General features: G+C 44.3%; 2 protein-coding genes across 3 annotated transcripts; both read right to left on the bottom strand.

Annotated features, from left to right (window-relative positions):
• Positions 1-1,182: 1,182 nt before the first annotated feature.
• On the bottom strand, positions 1,183-8,253 carry trim25 (tripartite motif containing 25). Of its 2 annotated transcripts, XM_029151926.3 has the most exons (11): positions 8,079-8,253; positions 7,216-7,807; positions 6,957-7,052; positions 6,638-6,871; positions 6,087-6,255; positions 5,969-5,995; positions 5,802-5,852; positions 5,582-5,686; positions 5,104-5,217; positions 4,783-4,842; positions 1,183-4,304 (listed from the first exon to the last, which is right to left on the bottom strand). In XM_029151926.3, the coding sequence occupies exons 2-11, from the start codon at positions 7,801-7,803 to the stop codon at positions 3,775-3,777; spliced, it is 1,974 nt and encodes a 657-aa protein (XP_029007759.1). In that variant the 5' UTR covers positions 7,804-7,807; positions 8,079-8,253; the 3' UTR covers positions 1,183-3,774. The 2 variants fall into 2 exon arrangements, with proteins under 2 accessions (XP_029007759.1, XP_029007765.1); XM_029151932.3 differs by lacking the exon at positions 5,969-5,995.
• A 560-nt stretch (positions 8,254-8,813) lies between these two features.
• On the bottom strand, positions 8,814-17,533 carry rasal3 (RAS protein activator like 3). The gene is made up of 19 exons (XM_029151913.3): positions 16,699-17,533; positions 15,042-15,184; positions 14,857-14,935; positions 13,888-13,955; positions 13,720-13,799; positions 13,505-13,628; positions 13,328-13,426; positions 12,571-13,239; positions 12,340-12,484; positions 12,115-12,259; positions 11,772-12,008; positions 11,480-11,681; positions 11,065-11,156; positions 10,885-10,986; positions 10,140-10,308; positions 9,909-10,019; positions 9,636-9,826; positions 9,424-9,508; positions 8,814-9,148 (listed from the first exon to the last, which is right to left on the bottom strand). Exons 1-19 carry the CDS (start codon positions 17,333-17,335, stop codon positions 9,038-9,040), a joined length of 3,489 nt encoding a protein of 1,162 aa, XP_029007746.1. The 5' UTR covers positions 17,336-17,533; the 3' UTR covers positions 8,814-9,037.

Genomic DNA, 17,533 nt, shown 5'->3' with positions numbered 1-17,533 from the left:
ACCCCAACAATAGTTACATATGAGAAGGAAGCTGCTATAACTCATGTGACTCCTTGCTATCTGTAATCTTCTGGTCTGTAAAGGTGCTATTGAGTGTGAAGCAGGTGGACATGAGGAGTGAAAGTAGTGAATTAGCTGGATGAATTCCTTCGCTTCAGCCTAAGTTAGAAACCTGTATTGTCACACCACAAGCAGGCTGACAAATGAACCACTTTAATGTGTGAGGCTGACCTGGTCTCGTACTGGAAATTACAGGGTAACAAACAATCTGCTATTATCAACCTGAACAATTCACCTTCTAAACATGAACTTCTTGTCTGGCCTGTTACTGGCTCGGTGGTATTTTAATGTTATAGATTATTTAAGAGACATGTTATTGAATTATGGTTACGGTAGTGACTGTGAAGAAGTTATTATTCCAGTTCTTCACTTTTGTTACACGGCAGAAAGGAAAAGAATCGACTGAAAGTATTGTTAAACTATAGACATAAGCCCAGAAGATGATTTAGAACTAATTTGAAATAATCTAGTTTAGCAGTTGGCTGCTGTTATACATTTACCTTTATAGTTGTGCTTTGAATCGAATAAACAGGTTAAACAGAAATAATCCTCTACCCTTCATGTCCTTAGCTCATCTTCATTTGGGGATCACTCTTTTGGGCCAAAGGAGGCTATCTGCGGTGCTTGTGTCTGAGTTGCTTTACTGGATATCAGACTGTAATAGAACAATTGTACTTTAATGCTTTTGTGTTCATTTCTGACTCTGTATAGTGACCATGCATTCTGTACTTGTTGATTAGACCCAGAACTGAACATTCTTGAACAACAGACAATCTATCTCCCTCTCAAGGTGACCGATTGTTCATGGCCTGAGTCTGCCTTTTAACCCTGGGCTCTGGCTCCTTTCTGTCTGATGCCTCACCAGACCCAAGGCTGTAGCCTTGTTTATTCCCTGTGTAATATGAACATCTTCACCCAGTGTGATAAGGAGATTCCACCAGGTCCAGGGAAAAAGGTTAAAAGGCAGAAGCAACTTGAGGATCGTGGGCTCTTTGCATTATACCTCCGTGGTGTGTGCACTGATCTCCCCAGCTGGTTTTTCTTTTTTTTGATTAGCTTTCCCCATTATTTTTATTTTATCCTTTCTTTATTATTTCAATAAATCGCACAAAAGGACAACTCTCTCATCTACTTCTTTATGGAAAATTTCCACCACACAGGCATCTTCTTGAGGTGTCACATTATCACCATCATCCTCATATTGTTATTGAATAATTGTATAACATTAAAAGTACAGAGATGCTTCTCCACATTATTGGATTGTGAAGCATTCCAACTTCCATTGCCAGAGGTGTTTAAAATCAATTCCACATAAAATGACAAAGCATCTGTAGATACTGATGTGCCATAGACCTCCACACTTCATGTAGCCTTTAGATTAGTAGCATACTGGTGTGTAGAGAGCATCAAGAAATGGCTGATGTCACCAATGCAAAGTGTTGGACAGGACAGGACTGTGCACCAGTGTTATGTTTTAGATTCAAGATTCAAAAAAAACTGTATTAATCCCACGCACTTGCACACTTTGATTGCTGTCACAGATGGGGGTACACACAAGGGAGATTAAAAATAAGAATGCTAACACATCTACACACACACGTCTAATTACATCGAATTACTATCCACATCTATACATAAGGTGTACACAAAAATAAAATGTGAAAAAAGTATATTTTTTTTGACATTTAGTTTTTGTGTAAAACATAAATTTTGTCTTATTATACTCAATTAATTTATGCAATAGGAAACCAACCAGCACTGGGTTCTGCCTGTCGCTACATGCTGCTAGCTTAAAAGGCGCAATCAGCTGAAACTGAACATTTTTTATAGTCACGTGATGATTTCCCGCAGCACACTTATGTATAAGGTTAGATAATTGCTAAATGACATTGCTGTCATTCACACGGAATAGTATAGAAAATCAAGTCAGACAACTCTGGCCGAGCCAGGCTCATGGTGGACTCCACAACGATCACATCTGCTTGGATCAGAATGGAACCAGGAGATAAAAGGAAAAGAGAAGGAACAAAGTGCAAGTAAATAACAGCAAGCAGGAGGGCCAGTAAGACTGTGAACATACTGCACTGCTCTGACGTAAAGAGAGAAACGCTTTTTTTAATCATTTAGCGTGTACAAGGATTACAGGGCAATACAATAGCATGTAGATTAGCCACAACATTAAAGTCACCAAGTGGTGCCAGGATGGGAACTCACTTGTACACACGAAGCTGATCTGAGGCCAGTCATCACGGCCAGAAGAACAGATTCCCATGCAGCTCTATGTTATGGCTACACACAGAACAAAGCTCTGATGTTAACTGTGACAGAACTGTTTGAGTGACATCCAATATGCAAGACCGACAGTGAATTACACTTCAGTTAGCGATCAGAAGTGAACCAGGATCAAAATACGATCAGGTCATCTAGAACACTTTTAGAAAACCAGAAGCAAAAAGTTATAAAGGCTTCATTGAGGAAGTGTCAGCACAAAATCACTTGGACACTTATGATTTGGGAGCGATTTCATTATATTTATGAAGGGATCCATCCCAAAGCACAGTTTGTGACCAGAAGCTGTGACCTCTGATGCAAACGGAAGATTTAATCATATTCAGCCTTTGTGTGGTCTGAACATGAGCCTTCACATGCAGCGTCTGTACGTCATACATGCAATGGAGTTAGTGTGTGTCATGTATGTTGACGCGTAGGTGGATCACTACCAGACACACATATGTCCATTCGTTGCACCTGGTTTGTGGTAAGTGTGCCAGCGTGTACACTGGTAGCGCTGCCCCATCAGCCAGCGCTTCAGCAAACGCCCGACCTGCTGGGGTAAACTTTGTATCACACAACAAATAGTTTCCCCCTCTGCAGGTAGAACTCCCAGCCATTCAGGGCTGGCCACAGATATAAAACTGTATATTTTATTTCTATGGGTCATTCTATGCAGATCTGTTGCCCTGGATTCAACAAGGACAAGTCATATCACCCGAATGAGGAGTTTGGTAATTCCATAACGATCACACTGTAAAATAAAGTAGTAATCATGACTACTTCATCTAAAAAGTCTCAATGCACTGCTCACTGTGTGGCTCACTGGGCTGCTCAGTGTAAATTATGCTGGGAGCAGTGAATAAGGAAACACGTGGTGATTTCAGGAACATACCCAAAGACCGTCAGCACTGGATGACACCATGATGAGCTCTCTCGTCGACAGCCCAACCCATCGGAGCTGTGAGAGTGAGCAAATACCAACAGCACAGTATCTCCTTCTAGGCTTTAAATGTCCACTGCTGAGTCAAGTCGACACAAATCTATCAAAGATATCGGTGAGAGCTTCTTCTGTCAGCCAATAAAATGTCATGGACTGAGAACATGGCAGATTTGCAGTGTGACAAGGAGAAGCGGTTCGTCTGCAGCAGCCCACACGTATGTAGAGACTGGACTAACTCAGAACATGTCACCTCATATACAAAAGCAGTGAGATCCAACCAAGAAGCATAGCCACTAATCTCCACATGAAAACTGGAATGTTTGCTTCACACCAGGGAACACAGTTATTGGAATGATAAGCAAGAGCAGAGGAAGATGTGAAAGCAGAGATGGTTGAAAATAAGGTAAATTAAGACTTTAACGCTTCATTAAGATTGGGTATTGATTAGCTTTTAGTTTAGGAAGAACACAAGCTGCAAAAAAAGCTAGATATGCAAGTTATTACTGTAGTTTGCACAAAGAAACAGACGAGCCACTTGAGAAAATCCAGAAAGCTGGATACACGGCTTCAGCAAAGGGGAAGACGAAGCAGTGGAAGGGATACGCTCTGTCTGCCACGTTGTAGAAGGTGGCGGTGCCCTCCTCACAGTCCAGCAGCACGCCGACGCGCTTCGGGTTAGGATTGGCCAGCACCGTCTCGCTGCTGTTGTGCCAAGCCGACAGCTTGACGTTAAACCACTCGACGCACCAGGACTGGGCGTTGCGGCCCAGGCGGCTGGTGGGCCCTTTGCGGTCGATGCTGCTGTAAGCCAGGCCGACGCCGATGAAGTTGTTGCTGCTCAGACGGACCTCCCAGTAGTGGCGGCCCCTCAGGAAGCCTTTGGACGTGAGCACCTGGGAGCACACAGAGAAGCGCTCCAGGCAGTCGGGGTAGTTTGTGTGCTCGTCTGACACGGAGGCCTTGGTGAAACCATCGCTCAGTGTGATGCGTTTGTGGGCCGTCTTCGGATCCAAAGTTAGTACGGTGCCATCTAGTAGGAAGGGAGGAGTGAGTGAGTAAGAAAGAAAGACCTTTAAATCAGTGGTTTGCGACTGGTCTGGCTTCAAGGACTCTCAAATTCGTAAGGCTGACATAACAACCAACAATTGTCTACATTTTTCTAAATATAATCATTTTTAAAAGACTCAGTGTTTCCAAGTAAAATACATTAACTCATGTAATCAGTGACACTGAACACTGCATTATGGAAAAATTCAGTTTCTTGAGTAGGAAGTTAGAATATGTGGGTAGTCTTCTATGGTCAAACGTCGAGTGCCAGTTAATACAGGACCACAATTACCATCTTTTGTTCAGGACTGTGCATGGACAGCACGCCTGGCAAAGGCCAGCTACCCACTGAAAATGGGTCCGCAACCCACTTTTGGGTCCCGACCCACCAGTTGAAAATCACTGCTTTAGATAAGAAGGTTGCTGCCTGTCAGTCAATACCTGCCGCACTCATTGCTTACATTTCAGAAGTTCACTTCTTTTTTCAGCAGATGTTATGTTTGGAGGAATCTCAGATGTTTCTATGGAACAACAGAATAAAACAGCATTACTTCTGCGCAGTGACCAGTGACTTAAAGAAACAGAAAGGTAAAATCCACAGTAGCTCCTCAAGCTGTAAATAAAACATTAACGTCTGTCTGAAAATAAATGACTAAATAACAAATGTTTCATCTCTGTCTTTTACCTAGTACATGTATGGGTCCTCTTGTCCTCCATGTTTACATGTCAAAAAGCTTTTACTAACATAATCTCTGGTTGTAACAGTTGCTGTGTGTCTCTACCTGTTGTCTCATTGGGTTTGTCTTTTCCACCAATGTCCAGGTGTTCCATGGACTTGGCTAAGCTCTTGGCTCCCATTTTGCTCTCAGTGGATTCCGGAGGTTTTTTGGATTGTTCTTAAAAAAAAAAAAAAAAAACAAAAAAAAAAACAGCAAATGTGTTATATAATCAAAATGGAACATATAAAGAGCTATATTTATAAATATTCTAGATTTGCAGGTGAGTTGTAATCAGTTTGTATAAAATGTCTATCTTTTGCTCCTGTCACTACACACTCCATCTAAACGAGTGGTAAAAGCAAAGACCTAAGATTAAATTAATGTAAATTCTCTCCTTGACAGTTTTAACCAAAAACTCAAAAACATTACCTCATTAAATTGGTGGGAATCACACAGGTGTACAGTTAATAATTATCTGGCAATTGAATGCCTGAATTCTATGATATACATTATCTATTCTACATATTATATATATTCTTACTTGGAGCTTTCTTCTTTGGGCCTGCTTTGGCTTGAGAAGCTGGAGCAGGGCAGTGGGATGTGGGGACTCTCGGGATCCCTAGATTAAATAGATTCCACTGTGGCTCTGAAGCAGAACAGAAAAAAATAAAAGGCAGTTTATTCTTGTGCTGCCATTTATCGCTCTAATGTAAATTTTACAAATATGACAACAGTGAGTATTTGTCAACAGGTGCACGTACCAGGTTCCAGAAGAGGCCTGGGACTGAAAGGTGTAAATCCTGAAGCACTGGCTGAGAACACATCAGACAATGTCACAATAAAAATGTGTTATTTAAACCGCTACATGATCCCCAACGCACCGATAATCTGATTTCTGTCAGTAGTAACTTCCATGGTTGAGACTCACCAGATGTAAAACTGTCAGTGTTACTTTCTGAAACAAAGTTGGACACGGTTTGCTTCACTACCACTGCCTCACGCAGTCTATAACTGTCTTGAACTCATGAATGCACCTGGACACTCACCTGGTTTAACTATTGGCAGTCTAGCCTCAGCAGGCTGCTTCAGGATCTCTGCCAGATGCTCCTTTAATGCGACAGCAAACGCCTGCGTCGCCATCGCCTTCTTAGAGTCCAGGTTGATTCGAGGGGTGTAAGGGTCAAAGTTCACAGCTTGGGGCATGTTAAATGAAATCTGTATTGAAGGAATTAACCAGCTTAAACAATAGAGAACGATCCCATTAACTTTTTTACATTACACTTCCTATCTACTGTGTGCCCACGTTCTGCCTTTCTTAAATCCAATTTTATCACTAAGCTCACTTCAATCTAGTCTTTTCTCTACAACTCCAATTGACAAATGTTGCACTTTACAAGGTTACATAACTAACATTTCAAATGTTCACCACAGTTGTTCTCTGCATTTGACCCATCCTTATGGAGGGATACACCTGGTGCCAGAGGCTGGGGTGTTCCCACATGCTGTATGAGTCATTAATCACTACAGGTGTATCATGTCTGCTAGCTGTTATGTAATTGTGTTGGAATGCAGCAATGTGGATTATTAGTCTTGTCACCTGTAGGAAGGCTAGAGTCTGGGACTGACTCAGCAGCTTGTTTATCTCTTCTTTGGCTTTGTTCATGTTGTCAATGTTCTCTGTGAACTTCTTCATGAGGCCCCTAAGTTTTGTCTGACCGCTCTCCACCTCTCGGTCCACTGCATTCAGAGCATCACGCTCCTCCTGGATTAGCATGTCCCGTATCTGGGTATACTCAGCGGACACAGCTTTCTTTTTGTTGACTGCTGAGTCCTATTGTAAAAGACACAAAATCGTCAACACTTAATTACTGTACACAAACTACTCTCTGCTCACTAAGTCAATGCTAAAGAGTTACCTTTAGCTTGGTTTGCATGTCCCTCATTTGAGACAAAACTGTCTCATTCTTCACAATCTTCCCATCCAGCACACCCAGGCCACCTCTCAGCTCAGACTGGAACCAGAAAAGCACAATGGGCTCAGGTCAGGCCGGCAGAGAGGCATGATTCTGCTCTTCATACGTTTTACATAACATAACCTGCAGCATCTACGGTTGTGCTGTTAGAGCATTAAGGCTCTTCACCTCTTCTCAGTGTTTTTATTTCCTGTTTATGTACCTCCTTTAGGCTCCTCTGCTCCTCAGGGGTCATCAAGGAGCAGCCTTTATGGACCTGGATGCACAAGCTGCAGATTGGCCTGCTGTGCTGGCTGCAGAAAAGCTCCATCAGCTTGTGGTGGTCGGGGCAGATGCGCTCCATCAGGTCCCCGACGGGCTCGCTCAGCTGGTGGACGCGAAATATTGGGTTGTCCCGATGAGGCCGCAGGTGCTTGTCGCAGTAGGAGGCCATGCAGGTGAGGCAGGTCTTGGACGCCTCCGCTTCCATACACGTATCACAGCGGATCACGGCCCGTCTCTCTTTCTCCTCCCGGAACACGCCGCCGTCGCTCCTGCCCGACCTCATGGTGAAGGTCTCCACGACGGTGCTGAGGACCGTGTTCTTCTTCAGCTCCGGTCTGGAGGCGAAGTGGGTCCGACACTGGGGGCAGCTGTAGGAGTCCTTCCAGGTGGCGAGGAGGCAGTCCTGGCAGAAGTTGTGTCCGCAGGGAATGGTGACCGGGCAGTCAAAGGTGCTGAGACAGATGCTGCACGTGAGCTCATCCTCCAGACTCGTGATAGAGAACGGACTCCCCTCCACGTCGGCCATGATTCTGCAGGACGACGGAAAACGAAACTTAACTTTTCACACGGACGAAAACGAAAGTAACATTTCCCATAGTCCAAAGCTAAATGTCGTTAAACCTAAGACAGTTTTTACCGAGTGTGGCTCATTTATTCAACAACATACTGTAGCAAGAACCGTTACCGTTAAACTAATGAATCCCGTAAAGACGTTTGAACATTACGTGCGACGATGCTTTTAGTTACAGTTACACATTTAAAACGCCTTAAAATTCGTCAAATATTAAGCAAGATACTGACTTTGGCTTTAATGTCGGAACACTTATTCCAAGACGTCGACTCCGCCACGTCGAGTACGGGAACTGAAAGACAAGACAGGTGAGTCTCTCTCTGTATCTCTCTGACGCGCGCTCCAATAAGGCGCTCGTGCATTTCTCGACCAGCTGGGGGGCGGTTCCTGTTTCTGACCTTCTCTGACGCGCGCTCCAATGAGGCGCTCATGCATTTATCGAGCAGCTGGGGGGCGGTTCCTGTTTCTGACCCTACGTTCCACTACAGACACTCACGAGCACCCAAGGAAGGAGTGTCTTCTGTCTTCCCCTGCGTCCTAGATTGAGCTTGAACTTTCACGTCAACTATCACATAATTAAAAACGAGAAAACAAGTGTTCTGAGACGTTCCACATTGCTGGATTAAAGCACCCAGTGAGTGATTATGCAGGAAAGTTTGTTTACATTAAATTGAATGACTTAAATTGAAATTTAATAGTGGAAATGTGTCTAAAGCAGCTGCATAGACATCAGCTTATTAGTTCTTGCCCTGTGCAGCAGTAGAATCCTATTTACAAAACCCAGTGGGTGCAGCTTAACTTCAGCCTCTTTGTTATTGGTAGTTTTTTACTTGTGATTTGTTTGATATTCCTAATTGAACATGAACGTCCATTTATGATCAGAGACAGCATGTGCAGTACATTATTATTATAGCTGACAAATTAATGAAGTATATAAAAAAGTAGTGTGCAGTTTTTTTTCAACACTGTTTCAGAGATCTACACGTTTTTATTTCAGTTTAGTCAAACAAAAGGTTTAAACACAAATTCACATTTCACTTCGCTTGCTATTCACAACAGCTCTATAAGTCTCAATAAATGTAATGTATATCTTTTAATGGGCTAAAATTATACCTGGAGGCAGTGGTTTCTATAACTACTGCATATGTATTTATACAAAACTATAAAAGGGAATTCATTTCTTTTGGGCTCAGTTATTGTTGATGCAAGGTTTTTCAGGATGTTGGATGTTGTTGGGGTTGTTCTTGTAGGCTTCACTGAGCTGGTGAAGTTCCCTCAGTAGGTCAGCAAACTGCTCCTCCTGTGAGCAAAATCACTATAAGTTTAGCTAAATCACAGCACCTGCTTTATATAACACATTATATTAGCTATATTGTAACATGAAGTGATTAATAACTTCAAAATACAAATGAGATAATAGTTGTTGGTTGGATGTTGGTTGGTTGCAGTATGAGGTGCATTATGGAAATGTGGGATGCGGTGGATATAGTAATATTAGCTGCAAGTTTCTTTTTTAAACTTTTTCTATTAAGATGAATCACTTGCAAAATACAGCAAAACCTTTTTCTTTCTTACCAGTACATTTGTTCTCTCCGCTGCTGCCATGGCAACACTCAGCTTCCTCTCATCCTCCTCCCGCTCTTCCTCTATCACACCTAACCTGTAACACACAAAGTTTTGGCCACTACTAATAACTCAGATGAATTGTGTTCAACTCTCTATCTTAGGTATCAAATAGAGCAGATTGGGGTCATGGTCGCTTAAAGCCAGTATAAGCAAGGTCCTACCTGAAGATGGCACTGGCGAGCTGCTCTTCCCGCACAGCCAGCAGGTTCTGGAGCTCGTTCACCTCCGCCTGCAGCGTTGTGTTTTGGTCCTGGCTTTGGATGATGAAGTCCTCCAGGCGCTTTGCCATTTCCAGCTCACGGTCCGTTACCTGCTCTATCCCCAGACGAAGTTCTGACAGCTCTTGAGCATGCTGGTATTCGAATGACACATTTATTAAATATGATAATAAAACCAAAACCATAGAGAATTACTACATATCATTGTAGACCTACTCTGTCCATTAAGCTGAGCTCCTCATTCTCAACCTTCACCTCGCTTGACTCTCTGTTTTGGCTGACTTTGATCCAGGGAACTGGTGCAGGTGGACGCTTAATACTGGCATTCTTAAACAAAACCATAGGAAAAATAAGAAACATTTCATTCAACTAGATGGTAAAAAATTAATTCTTTACTGCTTGTCATGTGTCCTGCTAAGCTAGGCTCGCAGTGCTGTTTATACTCACAGTATTTGGTGGTGAGATGAGTGGTTCATTTGTTTGTGGCTCTTGTTCATGGTCCGTTGTTGGCAGAGCTTCAGAACTTGCCTGCCTCTTCAGGGCAAGCTTTGCCTGAACGTGCCGACCGTGTGGAGCACTCTGAGTCCTCGTTAATTTCTTCTGAGCTTTGGTAGCACTGTTAAATAAATGAATGCTATGTTGTGCACTACTTCTAGTGGTACTCACAGTCATTAATTCAATATATTACATATAATCTGGCTACTGATCAGTCAGTATCCTCTAATGATACTTTTTGAGATGCTACAGTACCTTTATACATGTTGTGAGGCCGCACTGGGAGCATACTGAAAATGTGTATGTCTAGGAACTGGTGACATCATTTGCTCCAATAAGTGATAAATAGCACAAATGACTAACACAAACCAAAGATGCCCAGAATAAATGATAAGTAAAGATCACTGAACACTACATCTACACATTTAGAGTCACTAACCGTTAGATTCTGAAAATTCTGAGATCACATTTACATTCACCCATTTAAAAAGCCACAAAACGTCAAGACACAGGATGTGTTCCATTTTTCTACAGTAGGTGGCAGAGCTGCAGGTGTCTGCTCCAGTGTTTGGTGCCCAGTATGATACAGTGCCACTGAGCAATCCACCAGTTGCAATGATGGTTACAGAGCATAAAGCATCTTGAGGAACTAGTTCATAAGCATCAGCATAGAAACAGGAGTGGCTGAACATAATACCTTTGTCGCAGGCCTTTGCTCTCCACTGGAATCTGCTGGAGGGGGCTGTACTTGGCCAAGTCTTTTGGAGGAACATACACTGGTTTGGCTTGACCCGTTTGGCTGCAAGGACGAGTCGGATTAAAAAACATGTAACCACACCTTGTTCAAGTTGGTGGAATAGGATTGAATAAGATCTACCTGTTTATTATGATCCGAGGGGCTTCAGGGCCAAGTGACTCACTTATCTGGTTCAGATTGGAGGGGAGAGGGTGCAGTTTGGTGATTGTGTCCTAGGGAAGAAACAAGCTGCGTTATGTCCCATTTAGTTACTGTCTCAATAGTTTGTACACAGGTCGTAGCTAGTAGCTAGAGACACGACGGAATTAGATTAAGCTGTACATGAAAATCAGTTGATGTATTCAACTCTGGCAACTTGAACTGAAAACGTCTGTTTGTACAAATTGTGTTAATCCACTGAAGATCCAGTGGTCAGAGGCTCTAACCATAGCTGTTGTGTTTAGAGATGTCTTTTCTTGCATTGATATCTATAATAGAAGGATGAGAAGAGCCTGGAGTCAGGTGAAAAATTGTCTCCGCTAGTTTTGCTTTCTACCTGGTCCTTCCGATAGATGATGTCGACCAGGAGGCCATGAAGAACTGCCAAGCGCAGAGGCAGATCCACGTAGCCATCGAAGGACGTCATTGGGATTTCAGTGTCTGCGTTAGACACTGTTTGCAGAAAACCCCTCATTCCATCCCAATGCTGCTGCAGGAATTCATTCATAAACAACATGTACTCTTCCTTTTCCCCAAACCTGGATAAGGACAAAGGTGTGTTAATCTTCAACAGAAATGTGAGGACAGCGTATTTGATTTTTCATGTATGTTGATGAGCGGCTCCTCACAGAGTGAAGTTGGCCAGGTTTTGGATGACCTTGGCAGTCAGGGTGAGGGTGCGCAGAGTGTTTGACTCTGGGTAAGGCTGGGTCAGACCAAACAGAGAAGGACTCAGAATAGCAGGACACAGGAATCGCAGGAAGAGGGAGGCAGAGATGAGCCGCTGGCCAATCTCTGGTCTGCCCTGGTCTTCACACAGCTCCACCCAATTGGAGAAGATTTTATTCAGCTCTCCTGGAAAAGAGCTGAAGGCAAGAAAAGGTCAAACAACAGGGATCTGAAACACCGCTACTAGCCTGAACCTGGATGATGGTGTTTCACCATCCTCTGTGAAGTCCTCTACTCGCTCACCCGTGGAGCCCAATGATCTTCTGCACCACTTCTTCACAGGTCTCCTTCAAGTGCTTCTGGTTGTTGGACAGTTCGGCCGCAGGGCACTTACGAGGATCAACTTCACAGTTCTCCACTGAGGCATAAAGACGATTGATAAAGTCCCCTGGAAACAGAAAGCAGAGTTCAACAAAGCAGAGCACCAGCCAATAGCATGCACAGAGGCCCTCACTGCTGATTTCCTACCCAGCGTATCTATGAGGTACTTCTGGCCAACTAGCTTCATGTACTCGTCTATGGCTTTAGTGGCCAGTGTGTTCTGCCTAAAGATCAACGCCTCCTTGTCACCAAAGTGCTTCACCTCTGCACTGCCCAAATCAATGAGGAACTCCTGAAACACACAACACGTACAGCGTTTGTTGGTTGTAGCTCCATGTGAGATTTCAACTATTGTTGCATTTGAATGCATCTTGCTACCTTGGCTTTGCCAATACTTTGCAGAACGTGGACAAGAGCCCCCGCCAGCTCCTCCTTCTCCTTCACGCTCAGAAGTGGCTCCAGGTTTTGACACATTTCCATATAATGCACTGTCACATACTCAGCGAACTCTTTGTACTTCTCCATGGGCAGCACTAGCAGGTTCTGGAAACGGGCCCTGATGCGAAGCAAAGACTGTGGCCCCGGGGCATCTTTATTCCCCACTGTGCCAGGGGACTTGAATGGAATAATGGGGTACCACTTCTCCTGGTAGGTCCTGCCTTGGACATCCGATAAAGGTATGGCTACGCTGCCCAGTGGGTGCAGACTTGCCTCGTCTCGGGAGTGACGCTTTTTCTTGGCGTCTTCTTCACGAAAGAGATGCAGACTGATTTGGGAGATGCCCGGCAGGTTGTCTAGCTCAAAGAATTCACCCCAGAAGAGCTGGCATCCTGCAGCTGCACCGGCTCCTTGGCCTCCAGACGACACCATGGAACTGTCCCCTGCCAGACTGGAGCGGTTAGGTTGCTTGGCAACAGCTCGGCTGGTGGTGCGAGCAAACAGGGTCCCGTCCAGATGTAGTTCACAGTAATAGCGTCGTTTGGGCGGCAGATCCTTTGCCTCGTTTACCCACAGACACAAGGAGTTCTCTGTGCGCTCAATATTATCCTATGGATAGTAATGCAGTTGTTAGCATTTTCATATAATATTACACATTCCTGTAAGAAATGAACTAATTGACCCTCTTGGGTCCGACCTTATTGGGTTGGGCAGCCCTCCTCAGGTCTTCAATCCAGCGGTCGCGTTCGGCAGCTGAGGAGCAGCCGAAGCAGTGTGTGTTCTCAGTGTTTATCACCTGTAAATACATCAAAGCCACCAGGACAGTTATATAAAGGAGCAGAAGAAGAAGATGGTGCAAGAAATCACCATGTACCTCAAAGCAGTACTTCTCCCCAAGGATGGAGCTGTGGACGGGCCTGATGACGGTGCTGGTGTCTGCACTCAGATCCAGACTTGCACTGACTGCGATTGACACCGACTCCCGAGAATCGTATTGCCTTTCAAACAAAGCAGCTCCCAGTCACCCTCACAGAGATGCTTCAGTGTGGCAGCCATCGTAAGTAGTTCTGTCATAGTAGTGTACGCTACCTTCCTACTTTGTTCAGACCAGGTGCGTTCGCGTTGCTGTGCCTCTTGGCCTTGTTTTCGAGGCGTCTCTTGATCAGCGCCTAGTAGTAGACAAACATGATGCATGAAAACATATAAGCATTAAATTAACAGCAATATGCAGCGAGCAGACATATATATAAGACTAACCCTCACGCCACCATCTTGGGTCTTTGGACGAGTGACCCCTCCCACGGCCACGTGATCGGGACTACATTCTAGGGAGAAACAGGAAATCAAGACTTTGAGACAAACGATAAATTGAAACACATTACAGAGTTTGTGGTTTGTTTGTGTTCGTTTCTTAATAATTCAATATTGACTTCCATCCTAAATGCAGCTGTTCCAATACGACAGGCACTTCAACTGAGCACAGTGTACTGAGTCCCCATGTCAGCTAAAGTTGTAATTTAGAAATACATTGTGATTAGCCCACACAGGATGTGGTTTTTAGTTGGAGCTGCAGCTAACTACTACACTAACTGTATGTACTTCACTAAAAAACTATTTTAAACACTTACAGTGATGCACAGATCAATAAAATAGAAATTTAGCATCGGATTTTCCTTTGATTTGTATCCTCTGATTACCTTTACCTTACTCTTTTCAGACTCTTAAAGCAGAGATATGACAAGCTTGATGAAGATGGATTTCCTGGCTTCTTTTGCTTACCTAAACCCCCTCCACAAACAAACCAGCGCCTGAATCCCATCATTTAGTCCAGAGAAGTGCCACGACTTTGCTACTTGACCCGCTGCTCTGTAAACATCGTCCTCGTCTCTTCCTGGAGTGGACACCAAGTCAACCCAGTCTGCTCTCTCTAGGATCGCCTTCCACTGTTCAGGCTTCAGAGTTTCCTCTGTGTGAAGCCGCGACGCTGAAGGCAAGCCGACGCTGACTGCTCTCTCTACGAGCGATCGCTGCACTGCTAGAACACCCAGGCGTGATGCTATCTTCCCCAAAGGACGTTGAGGAAGCAATTTGACAGTCACACGTATAAACATTCTGCCATTTCCTTTCTAAGCTACTGTGACGCCACTAGATTTAATGCCAAATGTATTTGATTTGGTTTGTGATAAGCAGATAAAATGTGTGGGTGTGAGTAGGAGATGTATTAACCTGTGTCGATATCTACAAGGTTCTGCATGCTGAGGTTGGAGAGGCAGCTGCTCATACGGTTTCGGGTCCACATTGTTGGCTGTCGAACACACACACACAACAAAGCATATTTCAGTAAAATATTTGGTTTGAGTCTTTTCCGTTTGCGTTGTGCAGGTGCAGCGCTGCTTGGTGCACATTAATACCTCTTCCTCAGGGGATATGAGAATCTGTCCGTCCTCAATGGTACAGTTGCTTATGTCCCACAGGGGGACCTCCTGAGGTGGGGCCCACTGCTGTCTGGGCAGCTCAGTGGCCGGAGCTGGTGTCGGTCCATCCTTACCTACGTCTGCCGCACAAACACACATTTACAGCATCAAGCAACTCAGTGAGATATGACTGAATGGTTGGAAAGGCCGAGCGTGTTGCTCATGCACATCCTGTCTGTGTTTGTTTTTTGGAGTTATCTCCCTCAGCTCATTGCTACTCCCATTGGCTAGTGATGCTATCGACCTCATTTAGGGCAATGCCAGCATGAGACCCACACTTCCTGTGCTTTGCATACTTTTTTTCTCTTTTAATAATTTGTTTGTGTGAAACTAAAAGTTAAACCAAGCGAACTTCAATTAAAAAAGTCTGAAGATGAACAGTAGAGCTTTAGATTCCAGCTTTCACACACAGATAACTGTCTGAATCCTGTCTAGGATTGACTCACATAGTTAGACTCACTATAAACCTAGGTCGCACTATTGTACAAGTACTGTAAGTACTGGAAGTATTAATATTCTTCTAAGACAATAACATTTAATGTTTCGATTTCATTGGATTTCTGTACAGCATCAACCAACTCAGGATCTAAATGTGTTTGGCTGAGAGTTTCTTCCTAGCAGATGAAAAGCTTCCTGTGGGAGTGGTCTGTAAACATCTGCCTGTGTCAAGTGGCAGGTTTGTTTTCACTTAAAGCTACTTTACATTTCTAGGCCACTTTAAAAGTAATCGTTTCCAAGTTTGTCTTCCCAACATCATCATCTGCAGAAGTATTTCTAAGAAAAGTGAAGCCCCGTTTTACTGTCAGTAAGATTTGCATTTGACCACATATTTGTTCGTTAAGGTGAAAACTGATCCGAGTTCAAATGAAAACTAATCAAAGCTTCTTTGTTCATCTGATTCTGCTGCTCAGACTAGTCATCAGCTCTAGTAACACTGCTCCTAACTAAAAGGCAAGTTAAGTTAAAGGCATGATCTGAGGTAGAGGCTCATTCTATGCGTTGTGGGTTTTTATGTGACATATATTTTCCATTGTAAATGTAGGCGTCCGTGTCAGAGACCCACAGCAGTCCAGCTGCAAGTGGAACATCCAGGTTTCAGGCTTTTTTAAAAGATGCCGTATGACTTTATTATTGGTGATGATTACATTCTGTCCATCCATACATTACTGAGTCCACTCACTCAGGTGACAAGTGGCTAACGCTTACTTTTGCAGAACCTTCCTTTTTGTTTCGGGAAGAAGATTGGGTTTTCTTTCCAATATATAAATGGCCATAAAAATGGATGCAGCTCCATTTATTTTATTTCCTTTCATCACTTTGTGGGTGACATGGCTCAAAAGAAAAAGCAATAAAAAAATGTATCTTTTCAACTTGAAAATCATGTCATATTTCATCAATGATTGAATGAAATGATTCAACCAAGCACTGACTATGTGTAATTCCCTCGTTAAACTGAGATGTAGTATTTAAAAAAGAGTTACGCTACTCTGTTCATAGGTCCATTCTCAACAGAGTGGTTTACAAGCTGCTCTCATTCATCATGTGTTGATCACAGACTGATGCACGTACAGACCATAGGCACATGTGTCATTACCTGACAGCAGCGCCTGGGTGCTGTTCCGCAGGAGCAGCTTGGGCCTCTTCAGCTTCTGGGACACGGCCCTGAAGCACTTTTGCAGCATGGCCCCCCCACCTCCCTTCTGAGCGGGGTCCGTGGAGGAGCCCCCTGAGGCGTCTGCAGCGCCTGAGGACGAGGCTGCGGTGGATGTGCCGAAGGACTGTGTGAGGGCGGCGAAGCGAGCGCCGGGGGGCTCGGACAGGGCCCGTCTGAAGGGGTTCTTCTTGCTCACTCCTGTGCTTTTTTCCGCCTTGGACCCTTCTCCATCTTTTGTACCTGATGGGCTTTTGTCCCCAGGGTCCTCGCTTAGGGCCTTTCGCCAGTTTTGCATTTTGCTCCACTTGTTGGCGGAGGCCTTGTGAATCCTGTCGATTGTAGATGTGGAGGCGGCGGCGGTGGCGGTGGTGGCGGCGGCGGCGGCGGCGGCTCCTTCGCCTTCTTCTTTCGCCTCATTGAGCGTTCCCTTGGAGCCAGTGTGCCATTTGTACGTGTTGAGGGGGTCCATCACCTCTGATGCCTGCTCTGGAGGAGACTCCTTCTCCTTCTGTGGTGACCCTTTGTCCTGCGGCGCCTCCTGAGCTGCAGCCTCTGAATCTTTCTCCTCAGAGCCCATTTCTGATGTTCAAGCTGTTGAACTCAAACGACGTCTCTCGTCTCAGAGATGCATTAAACAAAGTTAAACTCAATTACTTTCCCACCCTTTACCTGCCGTGTTACACCGAAGCCTGGGATTTGTGCTAAGGTTGTCTCCCAAGTAGTAGTCGTCGTCTTTTCTAGTTCTCTGCTTCTCTCGTTTCCTGTCTTGCAAAAT

The sequence above is a fragment of the Betta splendens genome, chromosome 1, assembly GCF_900634795.4.
Source record: "Betta splendens chromosome 1, fBetSpl5.4, whole genome shotgun sequence".
NCBI classification, from domain to species: domain Eukaryota; kingdom Metazoa; phylum Chordata; class Actinopteri; order Anabantiformes; family Osphronemidae; genus Betta; species Betta splendens.
The sequence above is the reverse complement of the archived record's forward strand: the minus strand, read 5'-3'. Positions and strand labels throughout refer to the sequence as shown.

Excerpts from the sequence above, each read along its gene's own strand:
- trim25 (XM_029151926.3), bottom strand. The coding sequence starts at position 7,803 with ATGGCCGACGTGGAGGGGAGTCCGTTCTCTATCACGAGTCTGGAGGAT. Across the intron at positions 7,053-7,215 it reads AGCAGAGGAGCCTAAAGGAG|TCTGAGCTGAGAGGTGGCCT; the intron begins GTACATAAACAG and ends TTCTGGTTCCAG. Across the intron at positions 5,687-5,801 it reads CAGGCCTCTTCTGGAACCTG|AGCCACAGTGGAATCTATTT; the intron begins GTACGTGCACCT and ends GTTCTGCTTCAG.
- rasal3 (XM_029151913.3), bottom strand. The coding sequence starts at position 17,335 with ATGGGCTCTGAGGAGAAAGATTCAGAGGCTGCAGCTCAGGAGGCGCCG. Across the intron at positions 13,427-13,504 it reads GGGAGAAGTACTGCTTTGAG|GTGATAAACACTGAGAACAC; the intron begins GTACATGGTGAT and ends ATGTATTTACAG. Across the intron at positions 11,157-11,479 it reads TCATCTATCGGAAGGACCAG|GACACAATCACCAAACTGCA; the intron begins GTAGAAAGCAAA and ends TTTCTTCCCTAG.